The sequence below is a fragment of the Nilaparvata lugens genome, chromosome 10, assembly GCF_014356525.2.
Source record: "Nilaparvata lugens isolate BPH chromosome 10, ASM1435652v1, whole genome shotgun sequence".
Taxonomy (NCBI): Eukaryota; Metazoa; Arthropoda; class Insecta; order Hemiptera; family Delphacidae; genus Nilaparvata; species Nilaparvata lugens.
This window is the reverse complement of record NC_052513.1, coordinates 13287390-13310377: the sequence shown is the minus strand read 5'-3', so window position 1 is coordinate 13310377 and position 22988 is coordinate 13287390. Positions and strand designations below refer to the sequence as shown.

General features: G+C 32.1%; 2 protein-coding genes across 2 annotated transcripts in view; one reads left to right on the top strand and one right to left on the bottom strand.

Annotated features, from left to right (window-relative positions):
• The first annotated feature begins 282 nt into the window (after positions 1-282).
• On the top strand, positions 283-11677 carry LOC111063139 (RNA-splicing ligase RtcB homolog). Its single transcript, XM_022350827.2, has 10 exons — positions 283-677; positions 2308-2503; positions 3069-3199; positions 3669-3795; positions 4357-4463; positions 4975-5134; positions 6313-6488; positions 8393-8527; positions 9361-9525; positions 10310-11677. Exons 1-10 carry the CDS (start codon positions 582-584, stop codon positions 10535-10537), a joined length of 1521 nt encoding a protein of 506 aa, XP_022206519.1. The 5' UTR covers positions 283-581; the 3' UTR covers positions 10538-11677.
• A 242-nt stretch (positions 11678-11919) lies between these two features.
• The window catches only part of LOC111063129 (sodium- and chloride-dependent GABA transporter ine), a 52369-nt gene continuing 41300 nt past the window's right edge, over positions 11920-22988 (bottom strand). Inside the window, exons 5-11 of the mRNA XM_022350818.2 lie at positions 19469-19736; positions 18355-18583; positions 17627-17739; positions 16148-16288; positions 15714-15914; positions 14821-15003; positions 11920-13888 (exon numbers count right to left, since the gene is read on the bottom strand). Coding sequence (XP_022206510.2) covers positions 13697-13888; positions 14821-15003; positions 15714-15914; positions 16148-16288; positions 17627-17739; positions 18355-18583; positions 19469-19736 — 1327 coding nt within the window. The 3' untranslated portion in view covers positions 11920-13696. The remainder of the gene's footprint in view (positions 13889-14820; positions 15004-15713; positions 15915-16147; positions 16289-17626; positions 17740-18354; positions 18584-19468; positions 19737-22988) is intronic.

The window sequence follows — 22988 nt, the reverse complement described above, 5'->3', positions numbered from 1 at the left end:
GTGACTGTGTGCGTGTTCTGTTTAAAAAAATACCTCGATACACACACATCGACTTTCATTCGTTACTCATTATCATTTTCTATTATATCTTGTATCTATGAATATATACATTCAAAATATATTTTCAATACAATTTGATCAATCACTCAATTTTTTATCAATAATAATTATTCTTTGTTATGATTCTTGTATTTCATTGAAATATGATTGATGAGAATATCGATGTTCATATTCAAGGATGAATATCGACATGTTTCTATCGAGTGACAAGTATCAAATCTTTCGTTTTCTAATTCTTTTCTAACCTAACTTCTACTTGTTTTGTAGTTTGTGGTTATTTCACGGTTAGATTTAAAACTATTCAATTTGTCATTATTTTGGTTTATTATATACATTTTTCAACTTATAAGTCTAGTGAGTGTTTAACACTGATTTAATTTAATAAATTAGGCACTTAACAAAGTAGGCTAGTGCAGTTAACACGTCAACCGGCGGTGTGCCACAGGATTTATAGTTTGAATTAGGCCTAAAAACTAAAAACCTATAATTATTATATTGCAAGACTCGTCAGCGGTAGCACGATGGTTGTCCGTCAATATAATGAAGAAATGTCCTACTTGGAAAAAACATCGCCTTTTTCATGGAAAATAAAAAAGGGATTCCAGCCAAACATGAATGTGAGTTGATGATTAGGCTAGGCTATCTCTTTTTAGATTTACTTTATTGTAAAAATAATTTGTATTTTTGCCAACTAGGCTATTTATATTGTGTAATTACTAGTGTATCCCAGTAAATGCTTAGATGAGGCTTGTTTCTATTCTGAATGTTCAATTTTTTACACAGAGTAATATATGTAGCTTATTAATAAATTTTATCTTAACGGAGATAAATTTTATCTTAGAGGCTATATTCTGGGAGGTGGGAGGTAAATATCAACCCTCTAAGATCTCCAATAGATCAATCCTTTAATATATTATTACTGAGGAAAGTGAAGGAATTTTTGTGGCAGTCCCAAGGTCTTATAAGTTGCGTATATTTTATATTAGCCTAACCTTAACGTATTTATCTGTCGTGAGAAACGTGCCCTTGCTCGTTTAATGATGTAGTAATGATTCTAAAATTTACAATCCAGTTTGGGTAAATAAAATTGTTGGCAGATCATTTCAATTTTTAATATTATGATTGAGAATAAGATTATGATTGTAAATAGCAAGAGATTATACTACGTTACCTGCTTTTCCTAAAATTGTGATCTGATAGGCCTATATCGTTTGATTTAAGTATTCATCAGGAACTAGAATTGGTTCTCCAATAACATTCAGTAATTGATAGTAGTTATGGTTAATGAGAATTTTTTAAAATAAAACATCTACACAAGTAGTTCAATTTATTTACAAATAATTTACGTAAGATTTCAATAGCCTCTGTAAAAGTTCAACAGTAGCTTATGTGCCCATATAGAGGAGTAGAAAGGAAGTAGGCCTATACCAATGTATCTAATTTACCTATCTCACTCACCGTCTTAGAATTCCTAAAGTAAATTTACAAACTTCTAAACCAGTGGTTCCTTGTCATTAGTAGAATCATCTGATTTTGGATCAGCGTCAAATATAGACGGTTTTAATAGTGTCTGGCTATTTTGATTCATCTTAATCTTGTTAAATAAATTGAAAAAATGTGTAGAAGATTTATTTAACAAAGTTCTCATTAACCGTACATATTATTATCATCACATGCATAACAATACTATCAACTGAATGTTATAGCAAAACGTTACTGGTGAATATTCACATCACATTTTACGGTATATTACCTGATATATAATATAATTTTATCACATTCGCTCCTCGTGGTTTTGTTAAGAGTAGTCCTGAAGATTAGCAGGTGAACGACGATCGTCTTCACTTCTTGGGCCGACTGTAGGAGGATAGGATCCAGAGTGTCCTGTTGAATTGAGGGTATCCGGATTGTTCCTGTAGAGCAGGGGACACTGGAGTTGAATACAAAGGCTCAACTGGATCTTATTGTGTTGTGGGAATGATTTTCTGTTCTTGATTTTTCGGAGCCAGATAATATGGTGCAAGTTTTCTCACCGATACTGTTGTCTCCCTTTCATTGGGGAATAGAAAATGTGCATATTCTTGATTATCTTCTAATAAATACACTTCATCAACCGATGGTTCAAAGTTTTATCGTCTGTTGAGTTTGATTTTGATAACCAGTATTGTTTCAATTGAAATACAGTAAATATATATCTTACCTTTGGTATTTTCCTATCGAATCGTAATTAACCTACTTTATTTCTAGGTGGAAGGAGTGTTCTATGTGAATCAACATCTTGAGAAGTTAATGTTGGATGAACTTCGTAATGCCTGTCGTCCAGGTATGATTGGTGGCTTTCTTCCCGGAGTCAAGCAGATTGCAAATGTCGCTGCCTTACCCGGAATTGTTGGACGATCTGTTGGTCTACCTGATGTACATTCTGGATACGGATTTGCAATTGGTAGACCTACACATTTTTTGTCTTCTTCTACTCAAACACTGGATATCATGTAAACTAACAGAATGCAGCTTAAAACTTCATTCATTAGTGCTTCATGCTTATTAGAAATATATTTGATTCAATAACACACTAGGTATGATTTGTTCCTTATTGGATTAAATACTTAGGTACTCATTGAAAGTCTACACTCAAAATGATGTTGAAGTCGTCACAAAAGAAAGTGATGAACTATAACTCACTGATAGGACAAAAGTTTTCTTATGTAAAAAAATTATGTTAATTTTATTTATCACTATACTAGTAATAATGATCTTCAAACACTTGGCTGTGTTGTATTTGTGAGTGTCGTTATTTTTCATTTCTTCATCCCATCAATCATCCACGCACTTAATCCATTACCCACACATATAAGCGAAAAGCAAAGCTGTCCAGGCATCATCCGAAATTAAAAAATTAAAACATTCAAGCTTGACTACAAAATGCTATCTTTCTGACAATATATACAAGTAACCTGAATTTCTTTAATAAATTCCTTGTAACATTTGTTTTTGTTTTATTTCGTCAGGGAATATGGCTGCATTTGACATGAGTGATCCCACATCAGTGGTTTCACCTGGAGGAGTCGGTTTTGATATCAATTGTGGAGTTCGACTTCTGAGAACCAATCTTATGGAGAAGGATGTGCTTCCTGTCAAGGTAAGAAGGTTATAAATTGCAATAAATTCACCTAACATGCTGAAATTACAGAAAACTGTTGCGTTAGATTTATCGTCATAATGTGATCGTTGAGTAATAAATCATCACAAACAAAATATTATGAAGGTATATTTGCCGAATTGTTGATAACGCCTGTCCATTACTGGACAAAACCTTATTTTTTCAAATTCACACAATCCTCAAGATGGGAAACCAATTTTATTGGATAAGTGTTATTATAAAACATTTTTATGTAGAGAGATTTCATTGTATTCTGATTATTGGCAAAATACTACAAACTCCAATGGTCTTTTTATGACTTGTCTCCATTAAATACTCTTCTCAAACAGATTTATCCATCTAGTAAGTCTACTGTGCAATATATGTACACAAATTCAAATTTAAAAAAATCTTCATGATAAATTATTCTCCAACTTTTTTGTCTCATTATCAATACCATTTTTTCCAGGAGCAACTAGCTCAGAGCATGTTTGACCATATTCCGGTGGGAGTTGGGTCAAAGGGAATAATTCCAATGAACGCTAGAGATCTGGAAGAAGCACTTGAAATGGGAATGGATTGGTCACTTAGAGAAGGTATGCTCTGAATGGTTCTCTCAAAATGACTTCAAAAATATCTTTATTGAATGTTGGTCATTCGACAATATTCCTCAATTCAGAAACACAAGTTTCTATAAAGTTTCTCTACTGCAGAAAACAACTAATAGATCGTAATATTCACAATTGTACCATTATCTTCAAGAATATTTGAGTTCTACAATCAATCTTGGAGATGAATATGAGGTCGTTTTGCATTATTGTGAGAAAGAGTGCCATTTTTTCCAAGAAAATCTATCTGTTTTATATCGGTTCACTTTCAGGTGCTAGCTCTCTAATTCAAATGGAAATCCATAGTGAAGTGTACAATCTCTCCAGGTGTCGGATATGAAACCATAGTAGACATCTATGGAAATTATTACTTGTTCATTTTATAAGATATTCAACTCTGGTTATAAATTTCTGGGGGAGAAAATATTCTGGTTGCATGTTAGTAAATAATGGGTTTGGTCCATTGAACTCGTACAACTGGTGTTTATGAATATCCATATACTATTTGTTTTTTGCAAGAGTTGTTTACTAAATAGTCCTGTCTTTCAGGATATGTTTGGGCTGAAGACAAAGAGCATTGTGAAGAATATGGTCGAATGTTGAATGCGGATCCATCTAAAGTCAGTATGCGAGCTAAAAAGAGAGGTCTACCACAGGTTAGTATTGATTAACGTTCACAATCATATTGTTTCAATAATTTGCTATTCTATTTCATAATTATATGATAAGATTATGGACCAACCGCAGTTCATAAGCTGTGATTTTTTATTCATTTTAATAGTTTACATTCTTTTATTTGTTTCTTTGTTTATCATTCATAATTTACTTTTTGTGTAGGCTAGTTGAAAAGTTGATATTGTGGTAATTATTCATATTGAATGAAAAAGACTAAGAAATTATCAAAAAACCACAGATTTATTAATACTTGTAGAAAGACCGGCTTCGGTTATTACACCATCTGATGTTTATCAGAGATTGACAATGGTGTAATAACTGAAACCGGTCTTTCTAAGTATCAATAAATCTGTGGTTTTTGACAATTTCTTAGTCTTTTTCATTCAATATTCATAAATAAATTTATTTCTCAACGCTTTCCTTAAAAATGTAGTTCTTGAGTGTTTTTCAAATTATTGCAAATATTTCAGTTTCGAAATGATTTGTTCGCAGCTGGGAACGTTAGGAGCTGGAAATCATTATGCTGAAATTCAAGTAGTTGACGAAATCTATGATAAATGGGCAGCGAGTAAAATGGGAATCGAAAGTAAAGGACAGATTTGTGTTATGATCCATTCTGGAAGTAGAGGATTCGGTCATCAAGTTGCTACAGGTAATTATTTTATGATTAATATTTTTGTTATTATTTATTTATACATTGATACATACAATATCATCCTGAACTATGAATGATTGGAAAAGAAACAACAGGCTTAAAGCCCAAAACTGTTCCTTTCCCAAATTTAGATAGAAAATGTCCAAAAATAGGTTATGTTTACACTTTATGATTTTTGTCCAATTTTATTCAATTAGTCCAAAATATTAATGAACTAGGAATTTAGAATTTAGAAGAGTTTAAAACCAAATTTGAATAAGAATACTTCACTAAATCATCACTGATAACTGAAAAATACTGTATTAATAAATGAAAATTTTAAAACTTGAAAAGAAACTCAATCTTACTCCTAAAACAACAGCTATTATGCAGTTGAATGTATCAATTCGGTTGTAGACAACTTCACAATTTCTTGGAAAAAATATCGAATCTCGAGTCGGCTTGATTATTATTCATGACACCAAACGCTACAAGGGATTTATAAGTTTATCTACCAGCATTACCTTAATAGTAAAAAGTAAATTCCTATGGCGTTTCTTGGTGGGGAGTCCCTTGCGGGAAGGTTCCATCTTGCCTGAATATATAATTCAAGCCGGCAATGGACCTTTCGATTTGACTGTCATTCTTCAGTTGAGACCGACAGTTTAACGTGTCCATCCAATAAAGCGGAAGTGACCTTATCAAAAACCTTTAGTGATGAACGAGTTTGAACCCAGGATCTCTAGGCTGCTATGCAAGCATTCTTTCCACTAGACCTCAATGATAATTACCACGGTATCTAATATTGAACAAACAATGAAAAACACTATTTTGAACTATTTCTGAAAGTTAGCAAGGGAAATTGTTTTGTGTTGAGCCTGTGTTGTTTACCAATCATTGTCATGATTTGTGTTGGATGAATAAATCAATAAAAATATGATTGGCATGGCATTGATATAAACCATTCACAGAATATAAAATTCAATTTATCCTTCGAATTTTCTGTGACGAAAGTATCTAAATGAACTATTTTTTATTATACAATGATTCTTAGACAATAAATAATAATTTTATCGACTATCGTGTTTCTCAACAGAGAAATACGTTTTTGACTTTGATTCAAACGTTTATTTTACAGATAATTCAATTAGAACGTTCATTTTACTGATAATTCAATTCAAACTTTTATTTTACAGATGCTCTAGTCGAAATGGAAAAAGCAATGAAAAGAGATAAAATTGAAACTAACGATAGACAACTGGCGTGTGCTAGAATCAATTCTGTGGAAGGACAGAACTATTTGAAGTCAATGGCAGCGGCTGCTAATTTTGCTTGGGTTAATCGCAGCTCTATGACATTCCTGAGTAGACAGGTATGTTATCCGAATCTATAATGAGTTCCACGTTATAATGGCAGTGCAGTAAGATAGGAGAACAGTGTTGCCAATTCTCTGCGTTGCCACTGCCTTTTGTAGAATATAACTGATAACTGTATTTCTGATGAAATATCAACTGTTCATTCTTGTTAAAAATGATCAATTATATTTTATTCGTCTAGGAAATATATTTCTCAATGATTAAAAAATGAATGCTAATAATTGAGATTGAATATTTTGTTAATTATATTTCTACATTGTTAAAAAACCATCTGGCATAATTGCAGAGGTTGAAAAATATGACGGAATCTGCTTTGTTCAATGATAGACAAGGATAGGAACACTAATCATCAAATACTGCAATTTATTATAAAGTGGACCTCACTTGAGATTCATACGTTGAAATATTAGTTCAAACCTTTATGAAGTCTTTATAGCCAGTTTACAACGTGAGGGATTTATTTACTTGATCATCATTTTTGCCTACTGTAAATGTATAATATAGAAAATGAAAAGTTTGTGAATAGATTATGTTGTACAGAACACAGAATTAGTGTGATTGTGTGAAATTAATAGAACATAAACTAAATCAGTGCTTTCTTGTAAACATAATGAATGAATAAATAAATCCAATCACAATCTACACATCTCTGCAATCTCATCTTCAGCATGATATCTTATCAGGATCACTTGATCTATTCAGGATTCATTAAATTCCATCACTGTATATACTGACATGCTGTCACTATTTTGAATTAAGTGTTCATATAAACTTTTGCTGACTGGAGCGCTCTCAAGTTTTTTGGACTCATTTGCAAAAGGACTGTTGAAATAGTGAGTGCATCTCGTGAGACTCAATTATTGTCTATATGGTAATTTGTAATGTATCGACTTATTCTATCAGAAATATAATTCTATTAATTTGATCAAAAGGATTGCGCACTTGTCTTAGTCAAGGTCACGTAATATTTTTAAATTATTATTATTCCTAGATTTTTATGTACGGTATCTGTTTGATTAACATTTAATGTTTCTGTTTGAAACATTAAAAATCAGGTGTGGTACACTCACACAACTTTCCTTGCCCATTGAACTGTAAGCCTCATTTTTAAACGAGAATAATTTAGGGGAATAACATAATGACGATTGGCGGTAACATATTTGAAATTACGATCAGGCTACTGTATATGTGTATATATAATTCTTTTCAGAGTACCTTTGTGTAAATTATGAAATTCGATGATTTTTCAAAAGTCGTCAAAAAAGCTGTTCTACAGATGGAATATCTCGACTATGTGTTCTTTTTATAAACTGCTCTACCTACCTACCTCATGCACGGGAAGGAGGTTACAAAGTCCATTTCTCCAGGATGGGGAGGACCCCCTATCAGTTTCCAGGAAAAAGACTCATGCCAGTTGATAGAGCTGATAAATAACTATACAGGGTATAAATTCGAAGAAAATCGTTAAAGCCGTTTTCGAGAAAAACGTGAAAAACATGTTTTTTTAGTAATTATCCGTCATTTTTTCCGCCATATTGAATTGAATTTCTTATTATCGGATCCTCATGGTATAAGGACCTTAAGTTTAAAATCTCAAGTCAATCGGTTAATTAGGAATGGAGTTATCGTGTTCACAGACATACACACACACAGACCAACACCCAAAAATCATGTTTTTGGACTCAGGGGACCTTGAAACGTATAGAAAACTTGAAATTGGGGTACCTTAATTTTTTTTGGAAAGCAATACTTTCCTTACCTATGGTAGTAGGGCAAGGAAAGTAAAAATAGTTGATCCGATGTACTATTTTTAGGCTATTAATATTTGTTCTAGATAATTTCAAGTTTTTATTTAAAAATGTTCAATATTTTTCTATTGACATAATTCTTTCTTCATTAGGCATTTGCAAAGCAGTTCAACATGACACCAGATGACTTGGATATGCATGTGATCTACGATGTTTCTCACAACATTGCCAAAGTTGAGGAGCATATGGTTGATGGAAAACTCAAAACACTCCTAGTCCATCGGAAGGTTTGTCATTTTTTGTTTTACTGTATAAAATATTTTCAATGCCTATGAAAAATAACAATTTCAAGAGTGTGTCTCTCCCAATAAGTTACTTACGTGCTTGCTGTTTGAGACAAAGAAAAACAACTCTACAGATACTTATTGAACAGTTATGCCCGGTTTCACCAAGCTCGGTGCTCGGTCAAGACATTTGATTATTTTGTGTAGGTTACTACTTTATAATTATTAACTTCTAATATTGTTAAGCTGTATTATTTTTTTCTCATAATTTGTAAATATTGTGAATTGGATTGAATAAAAATTGAAATTTGAACATGGTCATGTTCGTGTAGCCGGCATCTACACTTTACAAGTGTGCACTGCAATTATCAATAGTAACTATCGCCATAGAAATCATTACGTTCCAGTGCAATTAACCGTACCTGATTGATCATGTTCAAATATCTTGAACGAGCTTGATGAACCCGCGCATAAGCTTTATTGTCTAGACGAAAACAGTTCGAGAGAATACAGTATTGATATTAGACAATACTGTGATAGTGAACCATGTACAAAAAAAGTATACTACTTTATAATAGTCGATTTATTTTGTCAAATAAATTTGACCATAAATTTAGCCTATTTATTTTACGCTGTGAGTAGACTTCAGCCTGAATCTAAACTTCACTCAAAAGCCAACGGAAACAGAATTAAGGCCAATTAAGGTTTTTCTATGTCTTTTGAATGCTTGCAAACTAATCCTCACCTCCTAATGAGTGTTTAGCAGTTTTAGTTTTTCAAAATATCTTTCTAGCCTTCCAATTTCGTTTCTCTTCAATCTCTATATTTAATTTCAGGGTTCAACTAGAGCTTTTCCTCCCCATCATCCACTAATTCCCGTTGACTACCAGCTGACTGGCCAACCAGTATTGATTGGAGGCACAATGGGAACATGCAGTTATGTTCTGACCGGTACTGAAACCGGAATGAAGGAGACTTTTGGATCGACTTGTCACGGAGCGGTAAGCTATCCACCCTCTTTTTACAAGCATTCTCTCAATATTTCGCTAGACTACACCAATTAATTTCCTCACTCTGGCCACTATTTAGTAAATAAAAGTATTAAGAAGAGCAGGAATTATGTATTACAGAATGGCTCTTTTAAATTGATTTTGGAAAGAATACTCAAATGTAAAAAAGTAATACGAAAAATTATTAGCTACTACAAAATTTTATTATCGTAACTCAGCTGAACAAAACGAACATAGCCAGTCTTAAGAAATAATTTATATAAATATGTCAATTAGATGAGTTTTATATGGTAAGTTCATAATTTTTTTTTCAATAATTCAAACAATTTATGTCTTATGAAATAGTTTATGTAAATATGTCACTCAGATGAGTTTTAAATGGTAAGTTCCTATTTAATCTTATTTTCACTAATTCAAACAATTTATGTGTTTCAAAGAATACGATGTTTATAATGATGCACCTAACATGAGAACAACATCTTCACATTGAAATTGTTGAAAAATATAATCTTGTGTAATTTATTTTGAATGAATTTTTGATAATCGATCTGATTCACCTTTACAACATAGTAGACCTCACATTATGTTAGGGAATTTCTCTGTGACTGGAATGAGTGCAGTAACTTGTAGTATGAGTAATAGTGAAGTGGAATTGACATTTTCAATTCATTGCAATTTTTGTTTATCAATTCAATCATGTGAGACAATCTGTTGAGCTTTGAACTGCTAGCTGAAATTTGATATAGGTCTAACATATCCTCCTCTTACTTTTCAGGGTCGAGCTCTCTCCAGAGCGAAATCAAGACGCAATCTGGACTACACCCAGGTTCTGCAGAAACTGGAAAGTCAAGGTATTTCAATCAGAGTGGCATCTCCCAAGCTAGTCATGGAAGAAGCGCCTGAGTCATACAAAAATGTCACTGATGTTGTTGATACATGTGACGCTGTAGGTATTAGCAAGAAAGCCATCAAATTGAGGCCTATTGCTGTGATAAAAGGATAAATAACGTCAAAATAACTACGTCTAATCATGTATTTCATCCATTACAAATAATTCTCAAAAATTTAGAGATTTGAAATGTATTTGGAATCTCTTTTTCATGACATTTTTCTTTTCCTATATCAAACGCTCGACTCAGAATGATTTTGAAATTTATTTCTATTAATTGCTCTCACATGATTTCTTTTATCAATTAAAAAGGGAAGTAGAATCCAATTGCGTAGCATTCTTCAATAATATAATTATTTATCATTGCCTTGCAATCAATCAAAGTACGCTCTTCAGGCTAGACTCATTCTAAATTTCTCCCATAAATAAACAATATAAACTCTATTACATTCGGTTAAAAATGAGCTATGCAACCTATATTTTATTTAAATTATGAAAGTTCACATTGAAGTAGCAATAAAGCAGTATTTAAAATCAAATGATAGTTTCAAAGTAGGTTTATGAACAAGACTGATTGGAAATGCTTCACATAAGAATGAATAAATTTTTACTCATACCGGGTATATAGATAAATAAGCTACAAATCAAATTAATGTATTTGTCCTAACTTTATGGTAATAATATTAAATTATACTCCATATTTAATAAGATATTCATACTTATACTAAGACTCTGATACCTGAATACAAAAAGTTAAGAATTTTAAGCAGTCACTCATAAATATTTTTAAAATGTGTCTGCGACATATTTTGCTAGTATTAAATTTGAATATTCGATATTGCCCACAACAGAATCAAATTCTGTTTGAATTTTGATTGAATCAATAGCATATTTTTGTTAGCATGTTTCATTTTTTACCCTACCTAAAACGTTTCATAAATTCAGTTCCTCTTGAGAGAAGGCATTATTATTATGAGTGATCAGTTACTTTTTGCAAATTCCATCTTTGCCTAGCTCTTTAGCCTGTATGATATGAATCTCATTTTATTTTGGTGTTGATGTTTTTTATATATTAATTTAAATATTTTCTATCTACTAGTTGAAGACTCAGTAGCATGAAAATCATTCATTTCTTAGCTTTAAAACTAAAACTGTATAACAGTCATCACCTTATTATTCAATTATAACATTTTTTGCTGGAGATTTATTGTTGAAAAATTATTCAAATTTCATTTGTAATATTTTGTAAATACCTATTAAATAAACTTTTGAAGAGAAATAATTTTGTATTCATTGTATTCAATCAAATTTTAGATCACCAAAAATTGAACAATAATGTTTAACTCATCTATTGAAACATTTGAACATTGATTTTTTTGCTTATCGTTATGCTATTCAAACCAATAACAGTAAGTAGGGAAAATGATGATGAATTTTATAAATCAACAGGTCTTGAATAAATATTGGATGAGGAAACAAATAAACTAGAAAACTGATGAAAATTTCAATATTTATTGATTTATTTTGACAGTATATTAAATTTTGCACTAAAATTGAAGTTCGTTTCCATGTTTTGTATTATAAAAAAATCACAGTATCCAGTAGTCATGTCACATGCACATCACTGTTTTACAAATCATAGAATTACAAAACGAAAAAATGTTTCACATTCATAATAATTCACGAGAAAATCCCATCGTAATTTCATTAACTCGATAAACTTCAAGTAGATTCTCAACTTATTTTGGTTCTTTTCTGAGTTATAAAACAGAAAAATGCGAGGGACATGTTACTAGAACAGCCTCAAACACATTTTCTTGATGCAAATCTAAATATTTTGTTATTGTTCTATCAACACTTAGAAGTATTTATACACATCTCCGTGATTGTAGAGCTATGTCACAATTATTCAAAAAATAACTCTTGAGAAAAGGATAAGATTGTTATATCTATAACAATAAAAGTCGTGAAAGAATCTAAATCTAGTTTTGTCAAGTCAAAATTGACAAGATGGTAAAGAAATATTGACCTATTTTCAAATAATTGAGCACTATTATAATAACATGGGGTATAGACATGTAATTGGAATGATTTGTCGCTATTATTGTGTTGAGTAACACGTGACATGTTTGATCTCACAGTTGAGTTCTGAAGTCAGATTCTCACACGATGCAAAAATTATGTAAGCCTATTTATTACCACTTGACTTAGCATAAACAAATATTTTTCATTCTGTCCGTTACAAAATTTTGAGTCAAGGAATGCAATGTTTTTCTAATAATCAACTCTTGAGTAGATATATGCACGATTATGTGATATTAGCAATGAAAATTATAACATGATTAATTATCATATATGCTACAGTAAATTTAATCATTATCATCTGCTTATATCATAGCGGAAATGATATTTGTGAGAGACTACCCAAAAATTTCCAGTTTTAAGAAGTCAAAAACAAAACCTTAGATTTCCTTGACATAAATAACTGATTTCTGATAAGCTAGGATCTCTTGGATAACATACCTTAAATCCTCGATAAAATATTTAATTGATTTGTGGTGAAATAATTTTAGTATGTCGTCACATTCTCGTTCATTGAGGTTATTCTTTCATGGCGTATAAGGAAATATTACTTCTTTTGGTAGTTAGAAAAATCTTTGTCATTGTAACTTCAGCAAACAAGTATGTAAGAGTTCAGATTCATAAATAACCCTCATTCGAAAAACATTAGAAATAATATTTTAGCTTCAATTGATCTTTTTAAGAATTGATCTTGAGTTAATCTTTTAACAATTTTCAAATTATAGCATATGACATTTTAATGAATTTATTTTAATTCTTAATTGTATTCTCATCATTACTAGTGTAGTTTAAAAAGTAATTAATCTTCCTCATTTATTTTTAACTCACACGTAATAACCAGCTTTTAATTAAATTGAATGGAATATCACAATAAAGTCTGGTTCCGCCTGAATGAAAATTCCTATTCCTTTTGCTAAACTTTACTTCACTAACTTTGCTAGCCTATTATGGAATCAACAATATGCATCTTCTACACATAGAACACACATTCAATCAACAATATATTTTAATATTTTTTTTCTAGCTACTTTACTTCTGCTACTTAAAAACTAGATGACACACAATTTTCGCATTCTCTCATCACTACACAATAATATCGCTAAAAATTATAATTGATTATAGTACCTAGTCTTGGAATGCAACTTAGCATCTTAATTGAATAATTAACACAGCCTAATTCACTTGAATAATTTATTTAACTATTTCCGTGTTTTGATGATTTTGTTTAAGCGCTCGAGCGATTTCAGGTGATAGTTTACATTCGATCAGGGTTGTCAGTTCTTTGAGTTCGTCGCCTTCCACTGTGACATTGGCCACTTTCTCGTGGACGCCATTCTTCTGTTCGATGTTTTCTAGGCGCGGTTTTATCGATTTCATCAGTTTCTGAGATCAAAAAAACAGTAAATTATTTATATGCAATATTTATTTTGCACGATAAATGCAATAAATAAGTAAAATAAACTAAAAATAGGTTCAATTGACTCTAGTTTTCTGAAGAATATTAAATATTAACAATGATAGCTTTCAACCCACAATGATTCATTGTGGAACTTAGCATTGCTCACGGTGTTCGTATCCCACCTAAAATAGTAGATTTTTTGTTATCCATTCATGGTTGAAGAAACTGTGTGTGTTGGAGAAAAGAGGTGGAATCAACCCCGAGAGCCTCACTATCAATAAAAATCATAATACAGTAATCACAAAAAATTAACTTATCAAGTATATTTCGTACATTGCACTCAAAATTCACTGTATAAAATAAATCTTCTTCGAATATTTCTCGGAAAATAATGAAAAATGTAAAATTCAATATTTTAAATATGAAAAATATTGTTTCTAAATCATTCTTCTTCAGCGTATTCTCGTGTCTATACGGGGTCGCTGTTTCTGGTCAGCCGCGTCCAAGCGCCTCTGTTCTCATACTCACCGCCATCCAGCTCCATTCCCCTGCCCCTCAAATCCCCCGCCACACAATCCCTCCATCGTACCCTCGGCCTTCTCCTTTATCTTCTACCCTCTACTATCGTATCGGAGGTTCTATTTCCCAGGTATTGTCCATCTCTTCTTTTAACATGGTCATATCATTGAAGCTTCCACTGATTTATATATCATATTCATATCCGGTTCTGAATCATTATTTTATTAATTTCAGGTACCGTATTTAATTTAATTTGGAAACTGATTTTTACTGGAAAAATGAATTCTCTGTTATGTTGCGATCTTCAAGTTCACATGAAATAGAGAGGATTCACATTGAATATGGAATAGATTGAATCAATTTTAAATGCTCCTATTCTAAAATTTTATTTACTCACTTCAAAAAATGTGTTTCCTTCTGTTTTTGCAATAACTTCGACGGCCAAAGCAGGAATACACATCAAAATGCAGACTGTCAGGCAAACTCCCATAGCTTCTGCCCACACAGGATAGTGGTAGAGGCCATTATTACTGCTGTAGGTTGGTGGCTCATAATCTATCAAGTTGAATATGCAGACACTCTGAAAAATCACAAATTCCAAATTAACTTGATATCCTTCATAGCAACTTGTACCCATTTTAAAGATATTTATTTTTTATTTTCTTATTAATCAAGCAGCAATGAATAATTGAAGAATGAATGTTGCGGATTCAATTTTCGAACTCATATAATCCTTTACTGGATTCATTGGCGATAATAATGACGATATTCACTCAACATACGTAGTTGCAGTCGTTTTTTGAAAGTTTGATACTCTTTCTATACTATTAAGTTTATGGAATATTGACTGCAAGACTTGAGATTTTCAATAAGAAAATATCTCGAGTGTCAACATAAAATCTTAACAAATTTATTTCTAGTAGTGGTGGGAAATGGTGAAATTACCTCAACCAAACAATAACTGAGACTAGATTCTCATTATCTTTGTAGATTAGTAGCTGTATGACAATTTCAAGATTTTTTTTCAGTATCTTATTGAATTGCTAAATCCATCAGTAACAAAGCGAAGGTGGGAGAGGGTTTCCAGGTTACAACCCCCCCCCCTATGAGCCCGAAAAAGAGGCCCAAAAATCCAAGAAAACACTCTCCCCTCCCCATCATATTCCACTAGGTGAAGTCTATAGGGGGCCCAAAATTGTTGGTCAATCCCCCAATTTCAATTTCAAAATCCTGCCAACGCTACTGAAATCCACAGCTGTAATTCAAGAATAGGAATAATATTTAACTCACAGCAATCAGAAACGGTGCGGCAATATTGAGACAGAATGTGAAGTAGATGGACGGATATCTATTTGTCATATGATGAACATTGTCTGACAGTCTATTCACGCCATACAACCACGAGACGGCGATCACTTCAAACAGTGCGATGTAGATGATGGAATTGGTGACAGCGTAGTGATCGATTAGCTGGAAGAAGTATATTCCTCCCTGCAACAAAATCATAATTTAAAAATTTCCAGCAAATCAATTACTATGTAGGGGGGCTGAAAATATGCAATAAAACATGGATATTGAGTATGAAGTAATGAACAGTGTCATAGCCTCCTCTAATTCATGTATTAGAGGAGGCTATGACAGTGTAGATGAAGCAATGAAGTAATGCATGACTAAGAATAATAAAGTATCCAGAATGAAACTATAGTTGACGATTGTATACTCACTTTAGTGATATTTGGTAGTCCGAGAACGAATGAAATGCAGCAAACGACCAGAACAAGTATTTCTCGACACACCAGATGGCGTTTGATCCAATGAGGGAATCCGTCTTGTAGTGAAGTAACCACTACTTCAACTATCGCAAACTAGAGCAACAGAAAACATTATACTTTTTAATAGAAAATACTACTTTAAAAATGTACTTTTCGCCAATAGAATGAATAAAGATTAATAAAAATATGAATATTAATAATATCATAATATAATTTTTCACAACAAAAATTTTTAATCAAGTTGAATACGGAGTTGTTAAATATTGAGCAGTAGAGCAATTAAACCCTTGGAAAATAGAAGTTTAATAAAGAGCTCTTGAGTTCATAATGTACAATAATTCAAGATATTTCTTAAGAAGATGGTTTAAATCTTTAGCATGTATGTAGTAGACTTCTAGAGCCATTATGAACTTAAGTTTATAGTTGATTGATATTTTTTCCATGAAATAAATAGTGCTGACTGAGAAAATATCATCCCACACTTGAAAATATTGAGTAAAAATCTGGTGTGGCGCACTCACACAACTTTCCTTGCCGCTATGAAAATTGATCACCTGGCGTTAGTGTTCCCACGCATCTCAAGACTAAGACTATTCAAAGCTCTGAGCCAGCTGGTGACAGTTCAATAACGCTGTAGACACACGAGGTCTGCTATCTCTTCATAGTGAATGATCTAATAGAGTCAACAGTTGCCAACATTTTGCAATTGAATAATCACATATTCTCGAATTTTGAGCTTATTTTCAATTTTAGGTGAAAATGCTACTAAACATTAATCGTAGAAATTTTCAAGCTCAATCTTTTTCACTTGAATTTTTTGTTTAAAATTGTATCTGATGCCTGATAATTGGGAATATAAAATCAAACTTTGCATAGATGGGGCGGAGCTCCTGAAATTTTTACAGATATGAGACTTGTGACAGTTGATAGAGCTTTCCAATTACTATTTTAGGTATGAATTTGATCAAAATCGTTGGAGCCGTTTTCGAGAAAATCGCAAAAAACCCTGTTTTTGACAACATTTTCGCCATTTTAGCTGCCATCTTGAATTGCATTTGATCGAAATTGTTCGTGTCGGATTCTCATAGTGTAATGACCTTAAGTTCCAAATTTCAAGCCATTCCGTTAATTGGGAGATGAGATATCGTGTATACAGACGCACATACACTCATACACACACACACACACACACACACACACACACACACACACACACACACACACACACACACACACACACACACCACACACACACACACACACACACACACACCAATACCCAGAAACCACTTTTTTGGACTCAGGGGACCTTGAAACGTATAGAAATTTGGAAATCGGGGTACCTTATTTTTTTTCGGAAAGCAATACTTTCCTTACCTATGGTAATAGGGCAAGGAAAGTAAAAATGAATAGAATATTGGCATTACTCACCTGACTATTCAATCCCAAACATAGTAGCATGAAGAAGAATAGTACAGCCCAGAAATTAGCGAAGGGCATTTTTGCTATTGCTTGAGGATACACGACAAATATTAGCCCAGGACCTGTAGAAAACATAGAGTTTATATAATAAATTAATAATAGAAGAATGAACATGTCAAACATATTTTTATGAAATAAATTGAGTTTCTGATTTGGGTAAATAAACAATTTCATTGCCTATTTCCTTGCTACCTGCGACTTGTTAAGTTTGGTAACTTGTAGATTGTATCACATATTTAGCGTATTATCATCTATCAAGATTTAAATTCATTTTTCTTTGTTTCAAATAGACAAAATTATCACATGCTTGTCTTAAAAGTTTATGCCTGAATTGATTCTTATGTCACCTTAACTAGTATGACTATTGATATTGCTTAACAAGTTCAAGATATAGGTAGGCCTACTCCACATTATTGATTTAGCACTCAATTTTTTAATACTCTTGAAAAATGATGATTCAAGGAAAGCTTTCTAAACGGAAAGATCATAGAAATTTGCTTTTTCAATTACAGTGGCTCTACTCAATATTGTGAGTAAAGTAGGATAACACATTTAAATTTTCAAGTGTATGATATTTATAAACAAGTATTATACAATAAAATATATTATACAATACAAATTCCAAAAAAATGCTAGGAATTGAAATTGATTCTATAAAAAATATTTAGGCAGCCTACCATCTGTTATCACGTTCTCGACAGAGGTGTTATGCTCCATTGCTATATTTCCTATTGTTGAAAATGCAAATACTCCGACAATCAAGCTCATTATTCCATTGATGAATGACACGGTGAGAGTGTCAACCATGATCTGGTTGGCATAGCGGTTGTAGCTGGCGAAAGATATCACTGATCCGAATGCTATTCCCATCGAGTTGAAGTTTTGAGCCACAGCATTCACCCACACCTGCAAATGAAACAGAAAAATCAAATGTAGTATTTCTCTATAATATATCAAAAACTACAATTCAAGATTGAGATTGATGAACTAATAAGAAAGTGACGATTCGAAATTTAAAAAAATGTTGATACATTTTATTATAGTTTTCTAATGTAATTAGAAAATTGTGTAACCTTATCTGAATTTGGGAGAGAAATAGCACAAGGTTACCTTATTTTTCCCTATCATTTCGATGATGTACTGATTATATGAATGAATAAAGAATTGAATAATTGAACTTTGCATCTGTAAGGTGTTGTATTTGTACTGTAATCGTAATTTATGTATGGAAAATCAAGATTGATCGATTTTTTATTTGATATGATAGGTCTCGCTCGTCACACCCATTGCCCCAAAACAGGAGAGAGCAAGATGTGGAGAGATTGCAAATAGGAGTGGAGAGAAATTATATTGTAAAGATTGAAAAAATGTCAATAAAAAAGAGAGAGGGAGTGTAAAATGTCATGTTAGAAACAGTAGATTGATGGAATGGAGGAAAATATTGGATTCCAGTTGAAATGAAGTCAGTAATTCTTTGGAGCTCTGCAATTGGAGAATACAATTTGGAACTCTTGAAGTAGAGTAGCGGAAAAGAAAATCATGCACATCAACTTCACTGAACAGTATTCTCAATAATTTTTTCTGTACATATCGCTATATTTTCTTCTATTCGCTCAGCCTTGGCAGGTGTATTTTTCTACCGATGGTGAGAGCTTCAAATGCATTAAGGGCGTAACAGCGTACTTTATAGAAGTAACAGTTGCACCGTCTGATGCAATTGACAATATATTTGTTCAGCTATTTCATGGTAAGGGCTAGGTTTTCTTATGTCAACCAATTTTTTGTTATTACCTTTGAGCTAAACAGCAGTTCCCATCGAGGCTTGAAAAAATATTCCAATCCTTTCTCAGCTCCTTCTAGAGACAGGGATCTGCCGAGAAAGGCCACGACAAGGATGAACGGAAGAGTGGCCGTCACATAGAGCACGCGGCCCGATGACTGCACCGACCTCCAAATTGCAAAGTAGACTAGAATCCAGGCGAAGAACAGACAAGCGGCCAGCTCCCAGCGGATGTCTTCGGGACTTTCCAAACCCTCACTTAGCTGCAGCACTTTTCGGCTGTGAAGAAAACCGTGAATGAGAATTATTATTTGTCAATCATTCCAGATTCCATCTCCGTCAATCAATATTTAGAATCGGATGTTGAATATGTGAACTGTGGAATTCATGGTAATTGATTAATTTTACCGTATTAGAATAGATGCTTAGCATTCAAACTGAAAAAAAGCATTATAATAAGTGTTTGAATCTGAATTGACTGATTAAGGCCCGATTTCACCAAACACCAAACCAACAGTTTAACGAAATGAAAACACTACAGGTTTGAGCAACTTTTTGGTGAAATTGGGCCTGATTCGAGTTGATTTTTTCACTAAGACCAACTAGTCGCAAAGAAAACCAATAGGCTTATAATGTTTTCCGCAGGTTCCAAACATACACACAGTTCTGTATATTAAATTGAAATTGAATTTCCATAACCATAAGCTGAAAGTAATATTGAACTCGAAAGGTACTTTTTATTTTTACTGTTAGCCTGTATAAGATTTTTTATAGACCGAACGAAGTGAGGTCTAAGATTCAAGTCGACGGTTTGGCATTTCTCTTAATGTTTAAATGTTTGAATGGTTAAATGTTTAAATGTTTAAAAATGTTTATATGTAATTATGTTTTCGCCCCACTTGGATGTAATGAGCTGGTTTTCGTGCGTCATATGGAGGCCGAAAATGACTGTTTTCTGACCAGGCCGGTAAAAGTTTTACGGCCCTAGGGCTGTAAAATAAACTTGAAGTCAGCTGATTCTGATTTGATGTGAACGTGTTTACAAAATGGTTTATGAAACGGAATCAATTTATGCTTCTAGAGTTGAATAAGTATTCTGCAATAAGATAATATCATTTTATTTGGATGAATAGATTTATATATTATAAATTATTCAAATTCGATTTTCAGAGTAGGATAGAACTTCTAACCTAAACTTCCGAAGTCAACGACAACAAGCATTGTTGACGTTGACATTCAGATTGGCCAAATTTCAGTGCTAAAACAGCTGATCAAGAAAATTTTCATTATTTGTGTTTATTATTCAAGAATCAAAACATTTATAATAAAATCATCTTATTGTCAATTGGAAGAATAAAAAGTATAAACTCAACCTCTTACATAATTGAACATAATCTTTTAGGTTATTTAGACAAATCAGAATAAAAAATTAAAATACTTTGACAATTTCCTGATATTCAGATTACCTCAGATTTGCTAGAGCTATGACCTTCCTTTGCTTTCGGAAGTGCCTAATAAACAATAAATTATTCTCATATTTATATTGTTTATTTTTCTGTGTGGCGAAAAATAACGTTCTCACCATGGGCAAAAATGTGTTTCTGGCTCTCAATCTTTTCTAGTCCTCGGCCTACGGCCTCGGACTTGAAAACCGATTTCGAGCCAGAAAAGTCTCATTTTCGGCCCTAGGTGCGAAATATACTATTTCATGTTGCGCATTTAAGGCGAAACGCGGAAATAGATTTTCATGAAATTTGACAGGTATGTTCCTTTTTAAATTGCGCGTCGACGTATATACAAGGTTTCTGGAAATTTTGCATTTCAAGGATAATATAAAAGGAAAAAGGAGCCTCCTTCATACGCCAATATTAGAGTAAAAATCAGACTATAGAATTATTCATCATAAATCAGCTGACAAGTGATTACACAGATGTGTGGAGAAGCCAGTCTATTACTGTAATAATATTATTGTATAAGGTCTATAGTTTCAATCAAAGACCTTGAAGAGGTATGCATCTTTAAGATGGGTTTACACCAAAGTTATTAACAAAATGTTAATAACTTAAAGATTCTATTAGATTGAACGCAAGTTGACAAACACAAATGTTCATCATGTGTATGATAAGTTATGTTCAATCTAATATAATCTATAAGGATCGAGTTATTAACATTCTGTTAATAAATTTGGTCTAATCGCAGCTTTAAGGTCTTTGGTTTTAATATTTTGTTTTGCAGTCATGGTATTATTATGCGTGTCCATAAGTATCAATATTCTCACATTCGAAAAAACTAATTTAATACAGTTGGTGATTAAAAATAATCAAATGAACTAAATAATGCTGAAAAAATATAATATTTTTGATTGAAAAAAATTAATTTTCATTAGATGGAAAGATTAACAAGGAACTGGATGGATAATATATAAATTCTGGAATAGAAATATATTCTATTCATTGTTTAAATTAACATAAATATTAATAAATTATGGAATACAAATTCAAACGTGAACTGATTTTGTTAACATTTAAAACAGTTGACATCAGGTACTTGTGGATGAGAATACTGCGTGAGGTCTACTGTTCACAGAACTACTAGTTAAATAATTAACTAAAAATTATAAATCTATTAATATCCAAACAATCTATATTATTTCGACAAAAATAATGTTCCGGTGCAATAATTTATCATACAATAATGTAAATTATTCATTTTCCTGAAACCAAACTTTTTTATATTTTTTTGTTGATATTCTTGGTTATCCTGCATCAAATGGAAAGTTTTATCAAGTGTTATCAACTGTTATCAATTATAAATATTATCAAGTGCGTTATTAGAAAAAGATTACATTATTGCACCTACCTGTATTCTAGTCGAGGTAGCATGGAAAGAAAAGGAAACTCAATGAAATTTTTAAGAAACCTTATTATTATTGATTCAGTTTCCCTCGCAAGTGCTACATATATTATACAACTAATATTTCATCATAGAATACGATAAATTATACTAAGATAATATAGAATAATAAAATTAAATAATATAGAATAGGATAAATTGACAGTGATTATACCTAGTATTGCAATAATTGTCAAATGTTTGGAATGATATATTCCAAATCTTATCACAAAATCTATTTTGTACTCAATTAAAAAAGTGTACCATCAATGAAAGATTTTCCAAAATGCCAAGAATAGTTCTCGCAGTAGGCTAAACCTGCGAGGTGGAATTAAGCAGTAGGCCTACATTCAGGCTCCACAACTAGAATAATTCATCAACATTTGAAATTTTGTTGTTTAAATAAAGTTTATCTATATTTTATTCTATCAATAGCGGATGTCTGACGTGTGTATTATACAGTAGTTGTGGTGCCTCATGTTTTCAGTACCGATAGGTACTGAATTTACACACTCTCAGAATCTCCTTGACAAACAAGTAACTGTAGTAATAAAATATTATTGAAAATAGAAAACATAATCAATCTTAGAGATTTATAGGAAAAAATGTTTCAAATTGACTCACCAATGATGCTAGAAC

Coding starts and splice junctions, on each gene's coding strand:
- LOC111063139 (XM_022350827.2), top strand. CDS start 582: ATGGTTGTCCGTCAATATAATGAAGAAATGTCCTACTTGGAAAAAACA. Junction 4,464..4,974: donor AAAAGAGAGGTCTACCACAG/GTTAGTATTGAT, acceptor ATTTGTTCGCAG/CTGGGAACGTTAGGAGCTGG. Junction 5,135..6,312: donor CGGTCATCAAGTTGCTACAG/GTAATTATTTTA, acceptor TTTATTTTACAG/ATGCTCTAGTCGAAATGGAA.